The sequence below is a fragment of the Chiloscyllium punctatum genome, chromosome 2 (genome assembly GCF_047496795.1).
Source record: "Chiloscyllium punctatum isolate Juve2018m chromosome 2, sChiPun1.3, whole genome shotgun sequence".
NCBI lineage: Eukaryota > Metazoa > Chordata > Chondrichthyes > Orectolobiformes > Hemiscylliidae > Chiloscyllium > Chiloscyllium punctatum.
The window spans coordinates 32,078,256-32,099,240 of NC_092740.1; the positions used below are offsets into that span (position 1 = coordinate 32,078,256).

The window sequence follows — 20,985 nt, forward strand, 5'->3', positions numbered from 1 at the left end:
TTGGACTGGGATAGACAAAGTCAGAAGTTACATAACACCAGGTTATAGATTTATTTCAAATCACAAGCCTTTGGGCGCTGCTCCTTCATCAGGTGAAGTGGGGGGAAGCGCCCAGACACTGAATGCTTGTTTTTGAGAGAGCAACAGACCATGCTGCCAGAAAACATAGATATCCCCATTGGTCACCTGTACAAGCAGAAAAATGTTGTCCAATTTTACCACATAGAATATAATTTTACCATTGCTTGCAAATTCTCTGGAGGTTTCCTTCAAATCTGCATAGTGCAACATTTATAAAAACTAATTCACGAGCTATGGGCACTGTCATTATAACTGTGAATATTGAGAGTAAAATTATGTCCTGAAGTTAAATTTCTGGAACTTCCACATATACATTTGCAACAAATAATCATGGTTTTGGTTACTGATTATCATCTAATTTAAATTCTTTTCTTTCCTTCACTGACCAGGAACTGAACTCCTTGGTAAAGCTGAGAGGACTGCTTACTCGACACTTGGTGTTTGTATGTTTTACGCTGTAGGCTACATTATTCTGCCAGTCTTTGCATATTATATCCGGGATTGGAGGATGTTACTGCTAGCTTTGACCATCCCAGAGATTCTGTATATTCCTTTTTGGTGGTGAGTTACTTACATTTAGCTGTAATGAATAGTAACAACTTATATTTCTATCATGTAACCATTAATCCAATAAAACATCCCAAATAGGAAAAAGGAACGTCATGAAGCAAAATCTGACATTAAACAGATAGTGGGTGGCACGGTGGCACAGTGGTTAGCACTGCTGCCTCACAGCGTCAGAGACCCGGGTTCAATTCCCGCCTCAGGCGACTGACTGTGTGGAGTTTGCACGTTCTCCCCGTGTCTGCGTGGGTTTCCTCAGGGTGCTCCGGTTTCCTCCCACAGTCCAAAGATGTGCAGGTCAGGTGAATTGGCCATGCTAAATTGCCTGTAGTGTTAGGTAAGGGGTAAATGTAGGGGTATGGGTGGGTTGCGCTTCGGCGGGGCAGTGTGGACTTGTTGGGCCGAAGGGCCTGTTTCCACACTGTAAGTAATCTAATCTAATCTAGATATGTTTATACTGAGGTAGCTAAACCTAGTCAAAGAGGTAGGTTTTAAAGATGATGTCAAGGAGGAAGAGACAAAGAGAGGCAAAGAGACAAAGAGGTTTTGAAGGCATTGGGAGACTATCTGTAGTGCATCTGGCCTGGGTAGAAATGAGAATCTAAAAATCTTAAGACATTTTTTAAGCTTAACAGGAGCCAATGTGGATCAGTGAGTTATGGTGATAGGACTTGTTGTGCATCAGGTATTGGATGAATACAAGTTTGTGTCAGTAGGAAGGTGGGAAAAGAAAAAGGAGCATGTTGGGTTTGTTGAGGTTGGAGGTAACAAGAACGTGGATAAGTAGATGAGTTGGAGCAGAGATGAAATTAGGTGATATTTATGAATTGGAAGTCTTGGTAATGGTGCATATGTATGTTTGGTAGCTCACCAAGTGGTCACCAAGACTATGTCACCAAGGTAGTGAATTGGCTACTTCCTCCTTGGACATCTGCTGAGGAAAAGAATGGTGTAAATTGCTCGAAAGCAGATTTTGTGCCAGGGTCCACTGCCAATGACTTCTTGATTTATTTGTTAATGGTTCATAGGATGTGACATGACCAATTGTATCTCCCAAAGGCTTTCACAAATAATTTTTTTCTATTTGTGCCTCACTACCAGAAGCACTGGGGCTAAACCCAAGGGCAGGGGTGTTGGCTAAGGACAGCAGGAGGGTGTCATTGTGATCACAACAAGCCCTTGGGAGTACTGTGGAATTAGAAGAAGAATTGTTGATTCTTTGTGAAATTCCATTGTTGGTTTGCATCTGTGGCTGGAAGACCTGAATGAGGTATTTCCTTCTTCTCTGAATTGTCAATCTCAAGAACAGATTCAGAGACCCAGTGTCTATTTCAGGAAGGCATGATGGATATCTGAAAATTGCCTAATTAAATAGGATGAGCAACAAATTTCAAGTGTTAAATGAAACCCCAGCAGTAGAACAGAATGTTTCAACTCCTGTGATTTTCTTTTGGTCTGGCAAATCTACAAGAAGAAAGTGAGGACTGCAGATGCTGGAGATCAGAGTTGAAGAGTGTGATGCTGGAAAAGCACAGCCGGTCAGGCAGCATCCGAGGAGCAAGAGAGTCGGAGTGTCGTGTATAAGCTGTTCATCAGGAAGAGCATGATCTTTTCATTGATGAAACTCCTTCGCCTTCCTGATGAAGAGCTTATGCTCAAAATGTTGACTCTCCTGCTCCTTGGATGCTGCCTGACCGGTTGTGCTTTTCCAGCATCACACTTTCCGACTCTGGCCCATCTACAGGAAAACAAAATTAGAGGTTTGAGAGGGTTGCTGAGTAGTAAAGTTTATGTACTTTTCAGTAGGAGGAATGGCATGAGGGAATGCAATCAAGAAAAGATAAATGCCTGACAAACCTGTAGCTTGGCACCTTGCTCTCCATTTACTCTCTTGTTCCAGTCTTTAGCTTCCACCACTTGGAATGAGAGAGCAGAGATTAGAAGATCCATCGTCTGTGGTGAGACCTACTGTTTCTGCTAGTTTGTAAAGGAATACAGACTATAGGAATGCTATTATGCCTGTTTAAGATAGAATATGATGTGGCAGAAGCAAAACAGTTTCATGGATGAAGAGGTTATCTTATGAGGAGTGGTTAGATAGGTTGAAGAATGAGAAGTGAAATGGAAGCGAGGAGAACTTTTATCTCTCAGTGATTTGTTAGTCTGCACAATTCACTTGCGCAGAAAGCATTGGAGGCAGGGTTTGAATATGTTTGAGTATTTTTGGTTGACTGAGAGTAATGGAGTTTGGATTACATTCAGATTGGCCAAATTGAATGGCAGGGCTGAATGGCTACTCTTCCTTTAAGTCCCATGAAATATGGGCACACGTTTTTAAGGAAAGCGTTTACGATGTTTTGATGTGCGCATCACTAGATAGGCCATAATTTATTGCCCATTCTTAATTACCTTAGAGATGGCAGTGGTTTCAAGGTTATCAGGACTCTTCGTTCCTGATTTTTGTTTTTTAAAAATCAAGCTCAAATCTGCCATGGAGGAATTGATCTAGGCTCCCAGAATCTTATTTGGGTTTCCCGATGACCAAAATTAAACAAAGAACAGTGGATGTTGGAGATCTGAAATAAAACGATAGCAGAAATGGCTGAAGAACCTCAGCAAATCTGGCAGCATCTATGAAGAGAAAACAGAATTACCATTGCAACTCCAGTGACCCGTCTTCGCAACTTGTTCTGAAGAAGGTTCTCTGGGCTTGAAACATTAACTCAGTTTCCTCTCCGCAGTTGAGAGAGGATTTTCTCAGTAACACAAACCTGGAGCATACAGTTCTGACCACCATATTATTTTTAAAAATTATTGTGAGAACTGAAGATGCAAAATACTTCACAATAGAGATACCAAGGTTGTGGAGATTCACATACCAGAAAGGGATGATTTTCAGGTGACCTAATAGACACCTAATACATTTTGAATAGTGTAGGTAAGGAGAGAATGTTGACACTTGTGGAAAAGAACACAACTTGAAGCCAACAATATAAGACAGCCACCAAGTAGGGAATTCAGAAGTAATATCTTTACTCAGGAGGGTCAGAAAGAGAAACAGACTAGCACAGAGTTAAAATGAATAGTATAGATACAGATAAAGATCAAACAAGGGTGTGAGGGTGAAAGAAGAAGAAAGTTAATAAAAGCCAAAAGAACTGCGGATGCTGGAAACCAGAAATAAAAACAGTAATTGCTGGAAAAGCTCAGAAGATTTGACAACATCTCTGGAGAGAAATCAGAGTTAAAGTTTTAGGTCCAATGACCTTTCCTCCGAACTCACGAAATGAGAGTTATTCTGATAGTTTTAGATGAGGAAAGACAGGAGGCAAGTTGAGGATAGATGCCAGCACTGACTAGTTGGATCAATAGCTTGTTTCTGTGCCAGAGATCCCATGTAAGTCTGTGTTATGTATTACAAGAAGCTTATAGCTATTGCCTTGTCTGTGAACATCATCTGTTCTGCAGTGTAGAATTAAACATGTATGTTGTTGAGAGATTGGCACACAGTGTACTGGCCATACTCTCCAATGGAGTCTCTTTGATCTTAGGTTGATGGAATGGTCAGCTCCAGGTCCAGGTTTATTTGTTGTGGCAGAATGCAGCCACAAAGCTCTTCATTGGCATGATGCCATCTGTTTGTCACAAAATGAGAATATGAATTGCAAAAATTAATTTAAACAGTGGAGTGACTAAAAGTCACTTACTTAAAGTCAGTCTTGACTCAGGCCTGACATAGAAACGTGGCTGAGCAAATGTGATTTGACAGGGTTACTATTTCCCTATCCTCCTCTAACACATTGACTCGAATATCTCCATTTCTGTCCTAGTGATCCTTGAGGGTGAAAGGGTGAGGAAGGAGGTGCAGTGCGATTGGTGGACTCACTGGCATTTTCTGAAGAAATTGCGTAGCTACTAGAAAATACAGCGCATGGATAGGCTGTTTGGCCTAACTAGACCGTGCTGGCGTTTATGCTTCATTAAGAAAATCCTCTCACTGCCCATCACACAACTCAATCGGCACAAAGTTCTGTATCCATCCCACTTATGTATTTATCTAGTTTTCCAGGAATTTAGCAAGAAGTCATCAGGAATGCTAATAGGGCAGGCAGTAGCCTCACATTGTTGCACCATTACTATTACTGACTTTTGTATTTTTTTTAGGCTTATACCTGAATCTCCAAGATGGCTGATTGCTCAAGGTCGGGTGACTGAAGCAGAAAAAATAGTGCAAGGTTTTGCTAAGAAAAATGGCATCACCCATGTTGGGGTGATATTTCAGCAAATCGATACCAGAGAATATACGGTAGTTATCCTTTCTTTCCCTTCTTTCTATCTGAGATTGCTATTCAAATATGTCAAGATCAAGCCACAATATATCCAGATCTTTAAAAGTCTGGCATAGTCCATATTTAGTTGTATTTATGACCTATAGTAGCAAAGTAGGAAAAGACAATTTGGCAGTGCAGCACTTATGTTTGTTCATGCTATGTTTGCGTGTAGCAATGTCTGGGGAATAGCGAGAGAAATTTAACAGAAGACATCTAACGAATTGGCCTTGGTATAGTAGGGCTGAATATCCTAACTTCTATAATTCTATAATGTTGTTTCTTCATGCACTAATCTGAGCATTCTGGAAAGTGAATTACCTTCCAAATAATTAAATAAGATAATGAATTAAATTGAAACTAATTCATGCTCCAATGTGCCTCTTCTCACAGAAACCCCTAGTGTGGAAACAGGCCCTTCAGCCCACACCAACCGTCCAAAGAGTAACCCACCCGACCCATTCCCCTAACTAATGCTCCTAACCTGCACATCCCTGAACACAATGGGACAATTTCCCAATGTCAATTCCCCGAACCTGCACATCTTTGTATTGTTGGATGAAACTGGAGCAGCCAGAGGAAACCCACGCAGACACAGGGAGAACATACAAATTCCACACAGACAGTCACCAGAGGCTGGAATCGATCCTGGGTCCCTGGTGCTTTGAGGCAGCAATGTTAATCACTGAGCCACCATGCCATCCTATTCTAGTATACAATGCCTTTCTCTAAAACAGCAATTTAATTTAAGTCCATAAGTAAGATTGAGAAACCAGAGTAGGTCATACAACTTCTTGAATCTTTTCTGCATTTCTGTTATGGATAATCTATAATTAAACATCTGCTTGTGTAGACCTCAGTACAGCATACCCAATAACACTCTGTCAATCTGAGTTTTGATGTTTTAAGTTAATCCTTTGAATAGCCTTCTTGGCTAAAAGATTTCACTTTCATTATTCCTTTTTACAAAGAAGTGCTTCCTGATATTGTCCTCTGAAAGGCCTAGCTCTAATTTTAAAATTATGTCTGCTCTTACCTGTTTTCTAATTTTTCTGCCAGAGGCAGCAATTCCTCTCTCTTGCCAGTGAAATTCTTTAACCAACGTAAACACCTCCGTTAGATCACCCATTAGCTTTCTGCCCTCTGCACTTTTTGCTACCTCTCCTTGATACTTGATATGTTTTAAGTTCAGAAATTCAAACACAAAATACCAAGAATGCTGGAAATCTGAACTGAAAGCATAAAATGCTGGAAATATTTAGCAGGTTAAGCAGGAAGAGAGTAACAGAGTTGATGTTGCAGTTCTCGCATCAGAACAGAAAACATTTAAAAATATAATGGTCTTTAAGGAGGTGAAATGCAGAACAAAGATTAAAGGGCAGATCTGTGGTAGGGTGGAACTTGGGAGGCATCAAACAGCAGAGGTGTTGGTGGGGCAGAGACAAGGCAAGTGGTAATGGGACAAATAAAGAAGTAAATGATGTGTCTGCAGGAGATGTGAGTGCTAGAACGCTGAACAGCTGCTATCGAAAAACCAGCTTTTAAGATGATCGAGTCAACTAACCCTGCTCCCTCAGTTTACCTCTGGTAACCCTGAAAATGTTTTCTCCTCAGTTAACTGTACAATTCCAATCTGAATGCCATGATTAAATGCACCTCCACTATACTGTCAGGCAGCGCATTCCAGATCCCAGCAATACGCTGCACTGAAATACAGGAGCTCTTTGACTCACTTTAGATCTCTATGCCACTCACCTTAAATCTGTGGTCTCTGGCTCTTGACACTTCACCTCATGGGCATATGATATACTTGTGGAACGTATCTTTATCCTTTGCTATTTTGTATAGTGCTATCAAATCTCCACAACTTCCCGTGCTCCAAAGGGAATAATTGCTACTTCACAAATCTATTCATGTAACTGAAATTTCTTATGCTTATACAATCCATTGAGTCTATTCTGCTGTTCAATAAGATTATGACTGATCTGATCATTCCCACCTCCACATTCCTGCTTTTCTACATAATGCTCCATTCTCATACCAATATAAAATCTGTTGATCACAGATCAACATATACTCCACAATTCAGTCTCTGCAGCCCCCAGGAAGTAAAGAATTCTGAGAGAAGATGCACTGCAGGAAGTCACCAGGGATTCTTACATAGTACCTTCCAAACACACGACTATAACCATCTAGAATGACAAAGGCGGCTGGTACATGGGAATACCATAATCTCCAATTGCCTTTCCAAGATTCCCACCATCCTTGCTTGGAAATACATTACTTTTCTGCAATGTTGATCAGTTCTACCAAAACCAAATGGACTGCAATGGTTCAAGAAGGCAGCTTGAGACAGCAAGGGATGGGCAACAAATACTGACCGAACAGCGAAATCCACATCCTTTGAATGAATTTTAAAAATGAAATTCCTCCTCATTCCTGTTTTAAATGGGCATCTCTTACTCTGCGATTATGCCTTATTGTTCTTAGATTGTCTCACAATAGGAAATAATTGTTTAGCATCTACTCTGTCAATTTCTTTCAGAATCTTCCATGTTTCAGTAAGGTCACCTCCTGAACTCCAATGAGTACAATCCAACCCTCGCAACCTCCCCTTAACAGAAAATCTGTCTATTCCTGTAATCTTCTAGAGGACCTTCCAAACGAAACACAATACTCCAGCTGAGGCTGAACCAGAGTCTTTTAAAAGTGCTGCTTACTTTTGTCGTGTTTGCCTCTCTTTATAATACCCAAAGTCCCATCTGTTTTATTAATGACTTTCTTAACCTCCTCTGTCCCCTTCAATGAGTTGTTACATATAATTCAAATCTTTGTTGCTGCACTCATCTTACAATTGTACCAGGTGAAAGTGAAGACTGCAGATGCTGGAGATCAGAGTCAAGATTAGAGTGGTGCTGGAAAAGCACAGCAGATCAGGCAGCATCCAAGGAGCAGGAAAATTGATGTTTCGGGCAAAAGCCCTTCATCAGGAATCACTGTTTATCTTTTATGTTCTTTTCCTTTTCTCCCTTTGCCACCTACATGTCTGTCTATTCCACCAACCTAAGTCCTCCTAAGTCTATCACTAACCTCCTCACAGTTCACAATGCTTCCCTTTAATAGAGTAACTTTATGTTATCTTTTAAATTTTGATCCAGTTAATACAGTTAATGGAGTGCTTCAAACCAGCATCTACAGAAAATCAACAAACACAGACCAAATACTTAACTTCAGAAGCAATCATCCCAACACCCACATACGGAGCTGCATCAAGACATTATTTCAATGAACTATATCACACTGCAGCACCCAAGAACTACAAAAAGCAGAAGAAAAATATCTATACCATGTTTTCAAGAAAAGCGAATACCCAATAAACACAATCCGCCGATTCGTCAGAAACAAACCTAAATTAGCGGGCACAGTGTAATTAAAAACCATAGCCACTTTAACTTGCATCAAAGGTACATCAGAAATAACATCCACACTACTCAGACTCGTTGGCATCATGGTAACCCACGAACCTACCAACACACTTACGCAGCAACTAATGAACCTAAAAGATCCTTTGATACTGCCAGCAAAACTAATGTCATTTACAAGATACCATGCAAGAACTGTAAAAAAACACAAGCAAACAGGAAACTTGCCACCAGGATACATGAACACCAACTGGCCACCAAAAACAGGACCCACTATCACTAGTTTCCATACATATAGACTAAGAAGGATGCCACTTTGACTGGGGCAACACACATCCTAGGACAGGCAACCAAAGACACACACAAGAATTTTTAGGGCATGGCATTTTAACCAGAACCCCATCAATAAAGGCATTGATTTAGATCCTATCTACCCTCAATTTAAAAAAACAGAAATGACATCACCCACCTTAAGAAAGCAAGACCTATAAATAGAGAGGTGGGAATATCCCCAGCACTTCACAGGGAGAATCTGACTGATGGTCTTACCTAGTATGGTGATGAAACATCTGAAAACAAACCTTCCAGCTCAGTGAGCTAATTTACACCCTTAATGCTACATACTATATGCTTAAATCTAGGTCATTCAAATGTTTTAAGAACTTCTGTGGTCCTAGAACTGACCACTGAACACCTTCTCCCAGTCTGAATCATAACCATTCACTACTAATGTTTCCTATCCCTCAGTCAACAACGTATACATGCAATTACACCTCCTCCTTAAGAGCCCAAACATGCCTTCCCTGTGAATCAGTGATTTGTTTACACTTTTTTTCAGATTTATCTCCTGTATTCACAGTTCACAGTATGGCCTTCTCTATATTGGCTAGACCAAACGCAGACTAGGTGACCACTTTGCAGAATATTTCCACTCAGTTCACAAAAATGACTCAACCTTCCAGTTGCTTGCCATTTCAATGTACATCCTGCTCAGAATATAACATTTCTATCCTCTACTGCAATGCTCCAGCGAAACTTAATGAAAGCTGGAAGACAGCACATAGTTTTCCACAGAGAACTTAATACTGAGAACCATAACTTCAGACTATGAGCACTGTCCTCCATTTTATGATTTGATTAGATTCCCTAGATTAGATTAGATTCCCTAGTGTGAAAACAGGCCCTTCAGCCCAACAAGTCCACAGTGACCCTCCAAAGAGTAACCCACCCTCGTCTGGCTAATGCACCTAACACAATGGACAATTTAGCATGGCCAATTGACCTAACCTGCACATCTTTGGAATGTGGGAAATTACCTGGAGTAAACCCACGCAGACATGGGGAAAATGTGCAAACTCCACACAGACAGTCGCCCAAGACTAGAATAGAACCTAGGACCCTGGTGCTATGAGGCAGCAATGCTAACCACTGAGCCACGGTGCCACCCTTAACCACTGAGTCACCATGCCTCCCTTTTGATTGAAACCTTGTGTCTTGTTTGGATAGATTTGCTTTCAATACAGCTGACCTGTATTCTGCTTTTAGCACCTACCATTAGCATCTACTCTTTGTTTATATTACTTCTTTATTACCGTTAGAATCACTTTGCCTTTTGTTCTGAGCATGTTCATTATATGCTCTACATGCTCCACCTCCCCCTTTCTCTGCTACATGAGTTTCTCCACTCCCCTTCAGTTCCACAAAAATAGTCATATTTTATTTCACAAAATATTATTCTGTTGGCCTGTCCAAAGATGCTGCCAGGCCAATGGAGTTTCTCCAGCACCTTTTCTTTTTATGTAGCCATGGTAAATGCTTTTATTCCATAAATTCAATGTTATTGGGAAGCCTATTATGTGGTGCGTTATCAAACACCTTTGAAGTCCACGTCGAATACATCAAGTGCATTTCATGAACACTCTACATTACTTCATTGAAAAGTCAAACAAATTAATGCAGTACAAATTGCTTGAACAAATCCATGCTGGATTTCTCTAAGTTGCACTTGTTCAAGTGACAGTTAATTTAGTGCCAAGTTAGCATTTCTAAAAGTTTTTCCAGTGCTGAGGTTGAACTACTGTCTTTCTGTTGCGGCACTCATCCTTGGAGTTTTTTTTTAAAACAAGAGCATACTGTTTGTAATTCTCCCATCCTCTGGCACCACCAGTGTATTTAAGGATGTTTGGAAGATTTTGCCCATTGCTTCTGCAGTTTCCACCCTTCCTTCACTCAGTATCCTCAGGTGCATCTGATCCAATCCTTGTGATGTATCAACTTCAATTACAATCAGGCTTTCCGTATTTCTCTTAATAGACTATAAACTTATAGTCTCACCAGTATTTCAGTTGCTTCCTTTTTCATAATGACTTTGACAGCATCTTCTTGGTGAACCCAGTTGCAAAGTGCTTATTTCATGTCTCAGTTATGCCCTTTGCTTTCAAAAATAAATCTCCCCTTTAGTATTTAATCAGACAGCCTCACTGTTTTGTAGTCCTAACCAAATAAATTCCTTCCTTCACTCCTCTAGGACGTTCTGTTTCCACTATAATGTTCTCAATAATGCCATCACTTTCATTCATCATCTCTTTTCCTCTGTAGCTTTCCTGAACATACCTTATCCATTTTTTAAAAATCCATTCTCACCATAACATCATATTTCCACTTATTACTTGTGGCTACAGTTTACAAACAATGTTTGCCACTCTCCAATTGTTCACATACATGCACAGTAAAACTAAATCAGACCTTACTATATTCTTTCTTACAATGAGCCCACATAATACATTATTATTTCTTACACAGGTGTTCTGTTTCCAAGTCCTTTGCTCAGCATTTTTTTCATCCTGTTCAATGTTACTTCCTTGGTCCTAAACACTGCAAAGTTAGTTTAAACCATCCCCAACAGCACAATCAAACGACCCACAAACAATGTTGCCTCTAAACCTGCAGATGTTCCACATACAGCAATTGGAGTCAGTGTCTGTCTTCTCACATTACCCATGCTTCGTTTGCACATCACTTTAAATCAATACACTTTCTTTCTTTTATGAGCAGAACCAACTTCTCCCCTATCTATTCTATCCAGCCCAACTGATGATTTTTAAAATCTCCATCAAATCTCTTTTCAGCTTTCTTCTTTACAATGAGAACCGTCCCAACGTTTTCAACCTATTTTCATAATTGAAGTTTCTCATTCCTGGAACCATGCCTGTAAATTGCTGGCTGTACTCTCTCTAATGTATTCACACCTTTCTCATAATGTAGGGCCCACAACTGTACTCCAGCTGAGGTCTAACAAGAGGCTTATAAAAACTATAACCTGGAATGCCTGTCATGACAGTGTGCTGGAGGCAGATTGCTCCTAGCTTTCAAAAGAGATCTCACAAAGGAAACATTTACAGAACTACAGTGAGATGTTGGGGGAATGGGTGAGGTACACTTGCAGTGAGCTGGCACAAACATGACAGGCTGATTGGCTTCCTTCTATATTCTGATTATTCTATGCTGTATTCTCAGTTGATTGAAGAATAGTTTTATACCCTATTATTGCTACTTATCTTTACAAAGCTTGATGGACAAAGGCCAGAATACTGTCAACAGAGATCAATAAAATACCTTCAACACTTTTTGTGATAAAGGGAATGTTTTACTTAAAATGCAATGCTTCCAATCCATGTAACTGGAGCATGTATACTGTGCAAGCATTGAAAATTCATTTGTTTTTTATGCTTTCTTGTAGCTTCTGAATCCCTCAGCTAGGGAAAATCATCCACATAATTTCTTGGATTTGGTTAGAACTTCAAATATACGGAATATCACAATTCTATCTTTCCTTGTGTGGTGAGTAGAGACTCTATCAGCAAAGAGCTCTCACCAAAATACTTAACACTCAAAACTGTGTCGGTTTGTTATATGTATGGTCGTGGTGTTTCACAAAATATATGTGGACCCATATTTGGGATCTCACATGTCAAGGTATGTTAACAACACATGTTGGGGAGTTAGTAACGTTAAAAGTCGAGTTTCGTGGTAGGTTAATCCACTTAACTGAACGCCTGATGAAATGATTGAGATTGGCCAAGTTGGTGAACTAGTTTCCTTGATTTCCTGGCTGTGTGCTGCATAAAGCAAACTAAAACACAATCTCGGAAAGATGCAAAGGGACCCAGTTTGTCATTTCTTTGCAGCAATGAAGCAATGCATTGAATTAAAAACAATTACAAAGAGGAAGCAAAATGACAACACCTGCAAAAGCAAAGCTATAAGAAGCGGGCAAGAGTGAAAACATTAAAAGTAGTTAACACATGGAATGAACTGCCTGATATTCAAATACCCAGGCAACAGTGGACTTCAAAAAAGGGAATTGAACAAATACTTAAAGGAGAAAAACAATGCAGGAATATGGAGGGAGACTGTTTGAATGGAAGTAATTGGAATGCACCTATCTAGCCAGTGCAGCACTGCGCTAATTTAAAATGCAGAATCTTGCAGTCACAAAATATACTTTTACATGGTGTTGGCTTGATGCATGATAGCAGACAATATATATAAAAAAAATCACAGGACAGGACATTCTGCTTCTGGAAGTGACTAGTTTAGAGGCAGAATGGGCATTTAATGAATGTATCAAACAGCGCTGCAATTCACCTCCAATGGAATTACATCCTGGGTGGGAAGGCCACTGGTCAACCTTCCTGCCGCAACGCTAATTGAGGCCCAGAAATAGTCAACGAAAGAGCACTGAAGTGTCCCAGCCTGTTGCCATTAGGATTAACCAACAGCAGGTGAGTCTGTTATCACGCAGTGTTCCAGACGTGTCCAGCTGCTCCCATATTTCTGACCCAACTGCCCCTCTCTCCCCATGAGAAATGTTCACCTCCACCTAAGTCCTATATCCTCAGTGAGCCTGGAGCTCTGAGGGTGCTCATCTAGCAGCTTCAGGCCTCTTCTGTGTCACCTCTGAACACCAGCCTTTCCTGGGCTGGCAGCTCTTGCTGAGTGGGAAATCTAACCTATCTCCCTTCTCTCCAGGGGTTTGCACTTCAAGTGAAGACCTCACCAGTGGATTTGTCATTGAGTGATTGGCCTGTTGTTCAACATGCCTTCCCTGAAAGTGGCAAAGCGTGTCTCTTGCCTGCTCAGCAGCTGACTGACAAAATCTGTGTCATCTCAATAGGATCCTAGCCTTAATCATCACCTCTGTAGTATTTCTATAAACTCTAAGTTAACTTGCTATCCGAAATGTATACTTACTTGATCAGAAAAGTCAATGATTGTTGAGATATTTGGAATTCTAGATGATGAAAACAACATATTCTAACTGCTTCTGATTCTGGTAAGTGTACATGTTTGAATTTGTAAGTTTTTTTGTAAAGAATTTATATTTTTGCAATTTTCTAGATATTTTTAGTGGCAATTACTGATATTATATGGTGTCTTGGAAAGTCAATGAATGAAAATGTTCTTTCCAGATTCGGTTCTACATTCTTCCAAGTTTGTGATACATTTTGAAGAGATAGTAGTCACACAAAATGATGGAACATCTAGGAGGGCCATAGCACAACTCCTGAAAATAAGGGACATTGCATCATGTTGTCGGGATGAAGAATTTCAAACAAATGAAGAGATTTTTTGCAAGTGGATTTCCAAAAGTGCCTACGAAATTGGCATGTTTCAAAAAATGCCTCAAAATTGTGTAGCTATCCTCTGACCATGTCATTGACAGTGTATTGGAGAAATATATTTACCAGATATTTCTGTACTCCAAGGCAAATCATATCTGACTAATGTGGTTGGGCTCTTTGGGATTGAGGGAATTGAAAAGATTGAACCATATCATGTGATATATGTGTATATATGGACTTTCAAAAGGCATTTCATGAAATGCTATGCTCATGCATCATGCATAAGATGGCAGCACATGGTCTAAAAGGGGAAATAGATTGGATCAATAAAAAGAAGCAAATGATGGTAGTGGATGGATGTCTTTTAGACAGGGACGTGGTTTTCCATTGTGATTCTTCAGGAACAGTTTAGGTCCAATGTCTAAAATTCCTAGTCTTGTTGGTTGCTAAAGGATAGTTATGGTGCCTGCTGAGGTATGGAAACCTTTTGCTTTATTTAAAGAATATCTTACTGTGGCTTCATTTTACCATGAGGCTGCAATAGAAACAATCGTCATGTGACATTAGATCATTTGCAGTCATGTTAAAAATTGTATATATTATCATTCCTCATAGTCAGGATACCAGACCTATATTATGCAGTTCTTCTACAACATCTCCCCCCAAGTCATTGTTTCTGCCCATTACAATACATGTCCCACAAATCTCTCTCTTTGTTTTCTTTTTGACAAGACAAACAGTGTCAAAGTTTCACTAGCCTACCTGAACTTGTTCTCAGCTCAGATTGGGAATTTGAGCAGTCCAGCATTCAGGTTGTCATCTGAAAATCTTGATGAATGCATTATCTCTCATCTGTTTGTGTTGATGATTGCTTCAGCTGTATAAACATCAGTTCAACGTAGAAGCTAGTGCCTATCTGTTCTGTCATTTGATTTTTATTTGAATGCAGTAGGACTTGGGAAGTGGTGCTTGTTCAACTACTGTCCCAAATAAGCTTGATCTCAAATCCACACTGGCTCACCTGGTTAGAGGTCTGGTTGGTTGTGGGCTCTGTGATGTTTGCCATAGTTCTACACATGACCGGAATGGTATTCACTCCCTTTCTCACTTTGTTCAAGTGATTATCTCAATGCTGTAAGTGGAAGAGGTAGACAATTTTTGAATGGAGTTTTATTGTAGCTCAGAAGTGCAAGTTGGATGTCATTGTACTTCAGCAATGCTTTCAGTGCATGCACTCTGCTTTCAGCTTTACCATTGGCTAGATGGTGTCTCAGTTTGCTGATACTATGGATATATGGACATAAAGCAATGAACTTAATGAAACACTCATTGGCAAACTAAGATCCATTATCTGAGATTGCAAAGTCAGGGATTCCAAGTATTGTGAAAAATCTCTTTCAATAAAGTGATCATTTACAGGGCTCCACACTTATTGAGTTTTATCCATCTTCACTAGTAGCGTACTGCTATCAAGGATATTTTACTTTCATATTTGATGAGGGCCATTCCAAGACATGCCCATGGGTTTGATGGAATGGAAGCTGATAGCAATGGCTCTCTTGATTCCTGAGGATGACTAGTACAAGTAGTACAACAACTTTAACTTTTCATTGAGGGGTACAGCAAGTCATCATTTTAAGTCACCCCCTTTAAAAATTTGTCACTTTAAAGTTATTTCTTTTTATGTTCTCTCTCCTCATTTAAATAGTCATTTCCTATTTTAATATTTTTTGGCTGGCTGGTCACATCATCAAATGAGTCACATCAATATATCATCAATGAGGACTCCTAATTGTGCTGCTAGTGTTGATGTCATTGTGTCTGCACTCTGCAAAGATCTGTTTTTTTAAACAGTTCTCTGCTCAGGAATTGAAGTAAACTTTGTCCTTAATCTTTTAAAAAAAAGATTCTTTGTTATGTGTACTTGTACTTAAAGGGAGCTACTATGGGCTTAGTTTTTTTCAAGAAGAATTCTATGTTCGACTCCATGGTAGAATTGTTGAGGAACGTGCACTGTATCTTACTAGCCTACCTGAACTTTTCTCAGCTCAGATTGGGAATTTGAGTCCTCCATGATATCTTTCTGAATATGCTTAGCATAAAAATTGACAGGTTACTTCAGTCCAGCATTCAGGTTGTCATCTGGAACTCTTGACCAACACATTATCTCTAGTCTGTATACTATAACCTTCTTTAAAGACCTCTTTGTAAACAATAAGTTTGTTTTCTTCACTGAAGCTTTCTATCTTTCTTTTCACTAGTTATTTCAGCTACATATATATTTAAACTTTTACATTGACTCCAGTAGCATCTTATTGTTTCTTTGATCTCACCAAGGGAAGGCAGCTCCAAAACATCCTTTATTTCTTGGATCTTGACATCTTTTGAGGACGTTACTTTTGGCTTAATCTATACAAGTTTCTTTCTGCGACAGAAAGATTGGAAGTGACCCTTCTTTTCGTGAATATGGCATTTGGTCTCTTTCACAGAATCATAGAATTTTCCAGATAAAGGCCATCCAACACACCATGGCTGTACCAGCTCTCATAAGAACAGCTGTTCTCAGCCCTATCTCTGTAGCCATCTAAATTCAGCACATTGGAATATATATCCAGTGCTCCTTTGAAACCTCCAATGGAATCCGCTTTCACCACTCTCTCATTCCAAATCCTAACAACTCTTTGAGTAAAGATGTTTCTCCTCATCTTATTCCGAGTTCTCTTGCTAACAATCTTAAAATTAATTAGTGGAAACAGAATATCCTTCTTTACGCTGTCAAAGTTGCTCTAATTGTGAACACCAAACAAGGTTACCTCTTTACCATCTCTGCTCGAAGGAGAATAAGTCCTATTTCCCTAATATTTCCATATATCTCAGCTACCTCATTCCTGGCTTCATTCTAGTAAATCTCCTTTGCACTCTGTCCAGGGGTTAACATCCTTCTTTAAATACTCGAAGTGTGTTCTGTTCAATAATTTGTAGAGATGTAGCATCACTTCCTTGCTTTTATATTCAATGCCTCTATTTATAAATTCAAGGATCCTATAAACCTTCTTAATAACTGTTTCAACTTGCCTGGCCACCTTCAGAGAATTATGCATTTCAACTACATGATCCCTCTGCTCCTGTACAGCCTTCAAAGTTGTATCATTAAGCCAGTATTGTCTCCCTGTTTCTTCCACCAAAATGCATGCCTTCACATTTCTCTATATTAATCTACCGGATGTTTGCCCATTTCACCAACTCGTAAATGTCCCTCTGGAGTCATCCTCACAATCCACCAATTCCATAGCTTAGCATCATCTGCAAATTTAGAGATTTTGTCTTCAACACTCAACGCCAAATCATTTATATAAATCAGAAAAAGCAAATCGCCTCCACTCTGAGAAACACCCATTAATACATAACCTCAATTTCCTTCTAATCCATGCTGCCAAAGACCCATCAATCACAAACATTTCTAATTTGCTAAATATTCTGCCATGTGGCACTGTATCACTTACCAGCGGGAGCTGGGCGGAAGTGAAGGCAGAGCGCAAAGCCGGTCAGGAAGGTAAGTGATTGTTGTTTGAGTGGGTGTGTTCTAGACCCCAGGTCCTACGAAGTAGGGCCTCCCTCCCTCCCTCCTCCTCTAACCTAAATTAAAAGTCCACAGACTTGCCCCAAAAAGAGGGTCCAAGGAAGTTCCTGTGGATTGAAGAGTGAGGCTTTAGCTCAGGAGTCTTTGACAAGGAGATTGAGTGAAGTGATTACGCCACAGTTGAAGAGGGTGAAGACATGACTGCCAAGCTGGTTCAGTGTGCTACGTGCTTGATAGGGGAGATCAATGTCTCTGGTGCGTCTGGCTCGTATAAGTGTGGAAAGTGTGTGCACATTCAGCTACTGACAGAGTATATTGCAGCACTGATGAAAGAACTCAAGGACCTTAGGCTCATCCGAGAGAACGAGATCTTTCTGGACAAGACCTTCAGCGAGGTTATTACACCGACCATACCAGAAGAGAGCAGAAGAGAGCAGACGATGAGGAAGATAGAGAGGAGACAGGTGCAAGAGACCCCGGGGGAAGTACCTGTCAGGAACAAGCTGAATCTTTTGGAAACAGTAGAGACAGATGACACTGCCAGTCTGTGAGGCGACCAGGTCTGTCAATCAAAGGTTGGTGTGGAGGCAGAGTGGAAGAGTCGGACATCGCACAGAGCCATGGTAATAGGGGACTCCATAATGAGAGGAACTGACCGGGGCTTTTGTGGCAGCAGACGGGATTTAAGGATGGTGTATTGCCTTCCTGGTGCCAGGGTTAAAGACATCACAGACAGAGTGCAGGAAATCCTCAAGGACGAAGGTGAAGAGCCAGAGGTGGTGGTACATGTCGGCACAAATGATGTCGGGAAGAAGAGGAGGAATATACGACAGCGGGACTTCGGAGAACTAGGAAGAAGGCTGAAAAGCAGGACGTCCAAGGTGGTTATCTCCGGTTTGCTTCCAGTTCCTCGGGCTGATGAAGCCAGAAACAGGGAGATAATGGACTTGAACGTGTGGCTGGGGAACTGGTGCAGGAAGCAAGGATTTAAATTCTTGGATCACTGGGGTATGTTTTGTGGTAAGCATAAATTCTACAAGAGACGGTTTGCACCTGAATAGGTTAGGGACCAGCATTCTGGCAGGCAGGTTTGCTACTGCAACACAGCTACGTTTAAACTAAATAGCGGGGGTAGGGGGGGAAGGGGACAAACTGGATGTTTAAGAAGGAAATTGAAGGGAAAGTTAGAACAAGGGAAGTCAAGAAAGACAAATGTATCAATGAAGCAGAAAACTCAGAAAGGGATTATGCTGTAAGGTTGAGTGAAATAGGAGTTGATGGGAAGGGTGAGGGCAGTAACAAATTAAAAATACTATATATGATGCATGAAGCATTAGACACAAGGTGGATGAGCTTGAGGCTCTTTTGGAAATTGGCAGATATGATATTGTGGGGATAACTGAGACATGGCTTCAAGTGGACAGGGCCTGGGAAATGAATATTCAAGGCTACATGGGCTAACGTAAGGACAGACTGACGGGCAAAGGGGCTGGGGTGGCCATGTTGGTAAGGGATGATATTCAGTCCCTTGCGTGGGGGGACCTAGAATCAGGGGATGTAGAGTCAGTGTGGATAGAGCTGAGAAATCCTAAGGGTAAAAAGACCCTCTTGGGAGTTATCTACAGGCCCCCAAACAGTAGTCTGGAAGTCGGATGTAAGTTAAATCAGGAGCTGAAATTGGCCTGTCGCAAAGATGTTACTACAGTTGTTATGGGGGATTTCAACATGCAGGTAGACTGGGAGAATCAGGATGGTATTGGACCTCAAGAAAGAGACTTTGTGGAGTGCCTCAGAGATGGATTCTTAGAACAGCTGGTGCTGGAGCCTACCAGGGAGAAGGCAATTCTGGATCTGGTATTGTGCAACGAACCAGAATTGGTCAGGACCTCGAAGTGAAGGATCCATTGGGAAGTAGTGACCATAATACAATAAGCTTCAATCTGCAATTTGAGAGGGAGAGGGTACAATCGGAAGTGACAACATTTTTGTTGAATAAAGGGAACTATGGAGCTGAGGGAGGAGCTGGCCAAAGTTCAATGGTGCAATACCTTAGCAGGGATGACAATGGAGGAACAATGGCGGATATTTCTGAATATAATGCAGAAGTTGCAAGATCAGTTCATTCCAAAAAGGAAGAAAGATCCTAGGAGGAGGCATGGGTGGCTGTGGCTGACTAGGGAAGTTAAGGAACATATAAAGTTAAAAGAGAAAAAGTATAACATAGCAAAGATTAGTGGGAAAATGGAGCACTGGGAAGCTTTTAAAGAACAACAGAGGATTACTAAGAGGGAAATACGCAGAGAAAAAATGAGGTACGTAGGTAAATTGCCAAAAATATAAAGGAGGATAGTAAAAGTTTTTTTAGGTATGTGAAAGGCAAAAAAATGGTTAAGACTAAAATTGAGCCCTTGAAGACAGAAACAGGGGAATATATTACAGAGAACAAAGAAATGGCAGAAGAATTGAATTGGTACTTCAGATCTGTGTTTACTGGGGAAGACACAAGCAATCTCCTGGAGGTAACAGTGGCTGAAGGACCTGAACTTAAGGGAATTTATATTTGCCAGGAATTGGTGTTGGAGAGACTGTTAGGTTTGAAGGTTGATAAGTCCCCGGGGCTTGATGGTCTACATCCCAGGGTACTGAAGGAGGTGGCTCGAGAAATCGTGGATGCGTTGATGATTATTTTCCAGAGTTCGATAGATTCGGGATCAGTTCCTACGGATTGGAGGGTGGCTAATGTTGTACCACTTTTTAAGAAAGGTGGGAGAGAGAAAGCAGGAAATTATAGACCAGTTAGTCTGACCTCAGCGATGGGAAAGATGCTGGAGTCTATTATAAAAGATGAAATTATGACACATCTGGATAGTAGTAACAGCATAGGTCAGAGGTAGCATGGATTTGTGAAGGGGAAATCATGTTTGACTAATCTTCTGGAATTTTTTGAGGCTGTAACTCTGAAGATGGATGAGGGAGATCCAGTAGATGTAGTGTACCTGGACTTTCAGAAAGCTTTTGATAAAGTCCCACATAGGAGGTTAGTGAGCAAAATTAGGGCGCATGGTATTGGGGTCAAAGTACTAACTTGGATTGAAAGTTGGTTGGCTGATAGGAAACAAAGAGTAGTGATAAACGGCTCCATTTCGGAATGGCAGGCTGTGACCAGTGGGGTACCGCAGGGATCAGTACTGGGATCGCAGCTTTTTACAACATATGTTTATGATACAGAAGATGGTATTAGTAATATCATTAGCAAATTTGCTGATGATACTAAGCTGGGTGGCAGGGTGAAATGTGATTAGTATGTTAGGAGATTACAGGGTGACCTGGACAAGTTAGGTGAGTGGGCAGATGCATGGCAGATGCAGCTTAATGTGGATAAATGT

General features: G+C 40.6%; 1 protein-coding gene across 3 annotated transcripts in view; it reads left to right on the forward strand.

Moving 5' to 3' along the window:
• LOC140495797 (organic cation/carnitine transporter 2-like) overlaps window positions 1-20,985 on the forward strand; it is a 138,831-nt gene that overhangs the window by 79,776 nt on the left and 38,070 nt on the right. For all 3 annotated transcript variants that reach the window (XM_072594919.1, XM_072594929.1, XM_072594938.1), the window contains exons 4-6: window positions 471-642; window positions 4,810-4,951; window positions 12,135-12,235. In XM_072594919.1, the coding sequence (XP_072451020.1) occupies window positions 471-642; window positions 4,810-4,951; window positions 12,135-12,235 (415 nt within the window). The remainder of the gene's footprint in view (window positions 1-470; window positions 643-4,809; window positions 4,952-12,134; window positions 12,236-20,985) is intronic.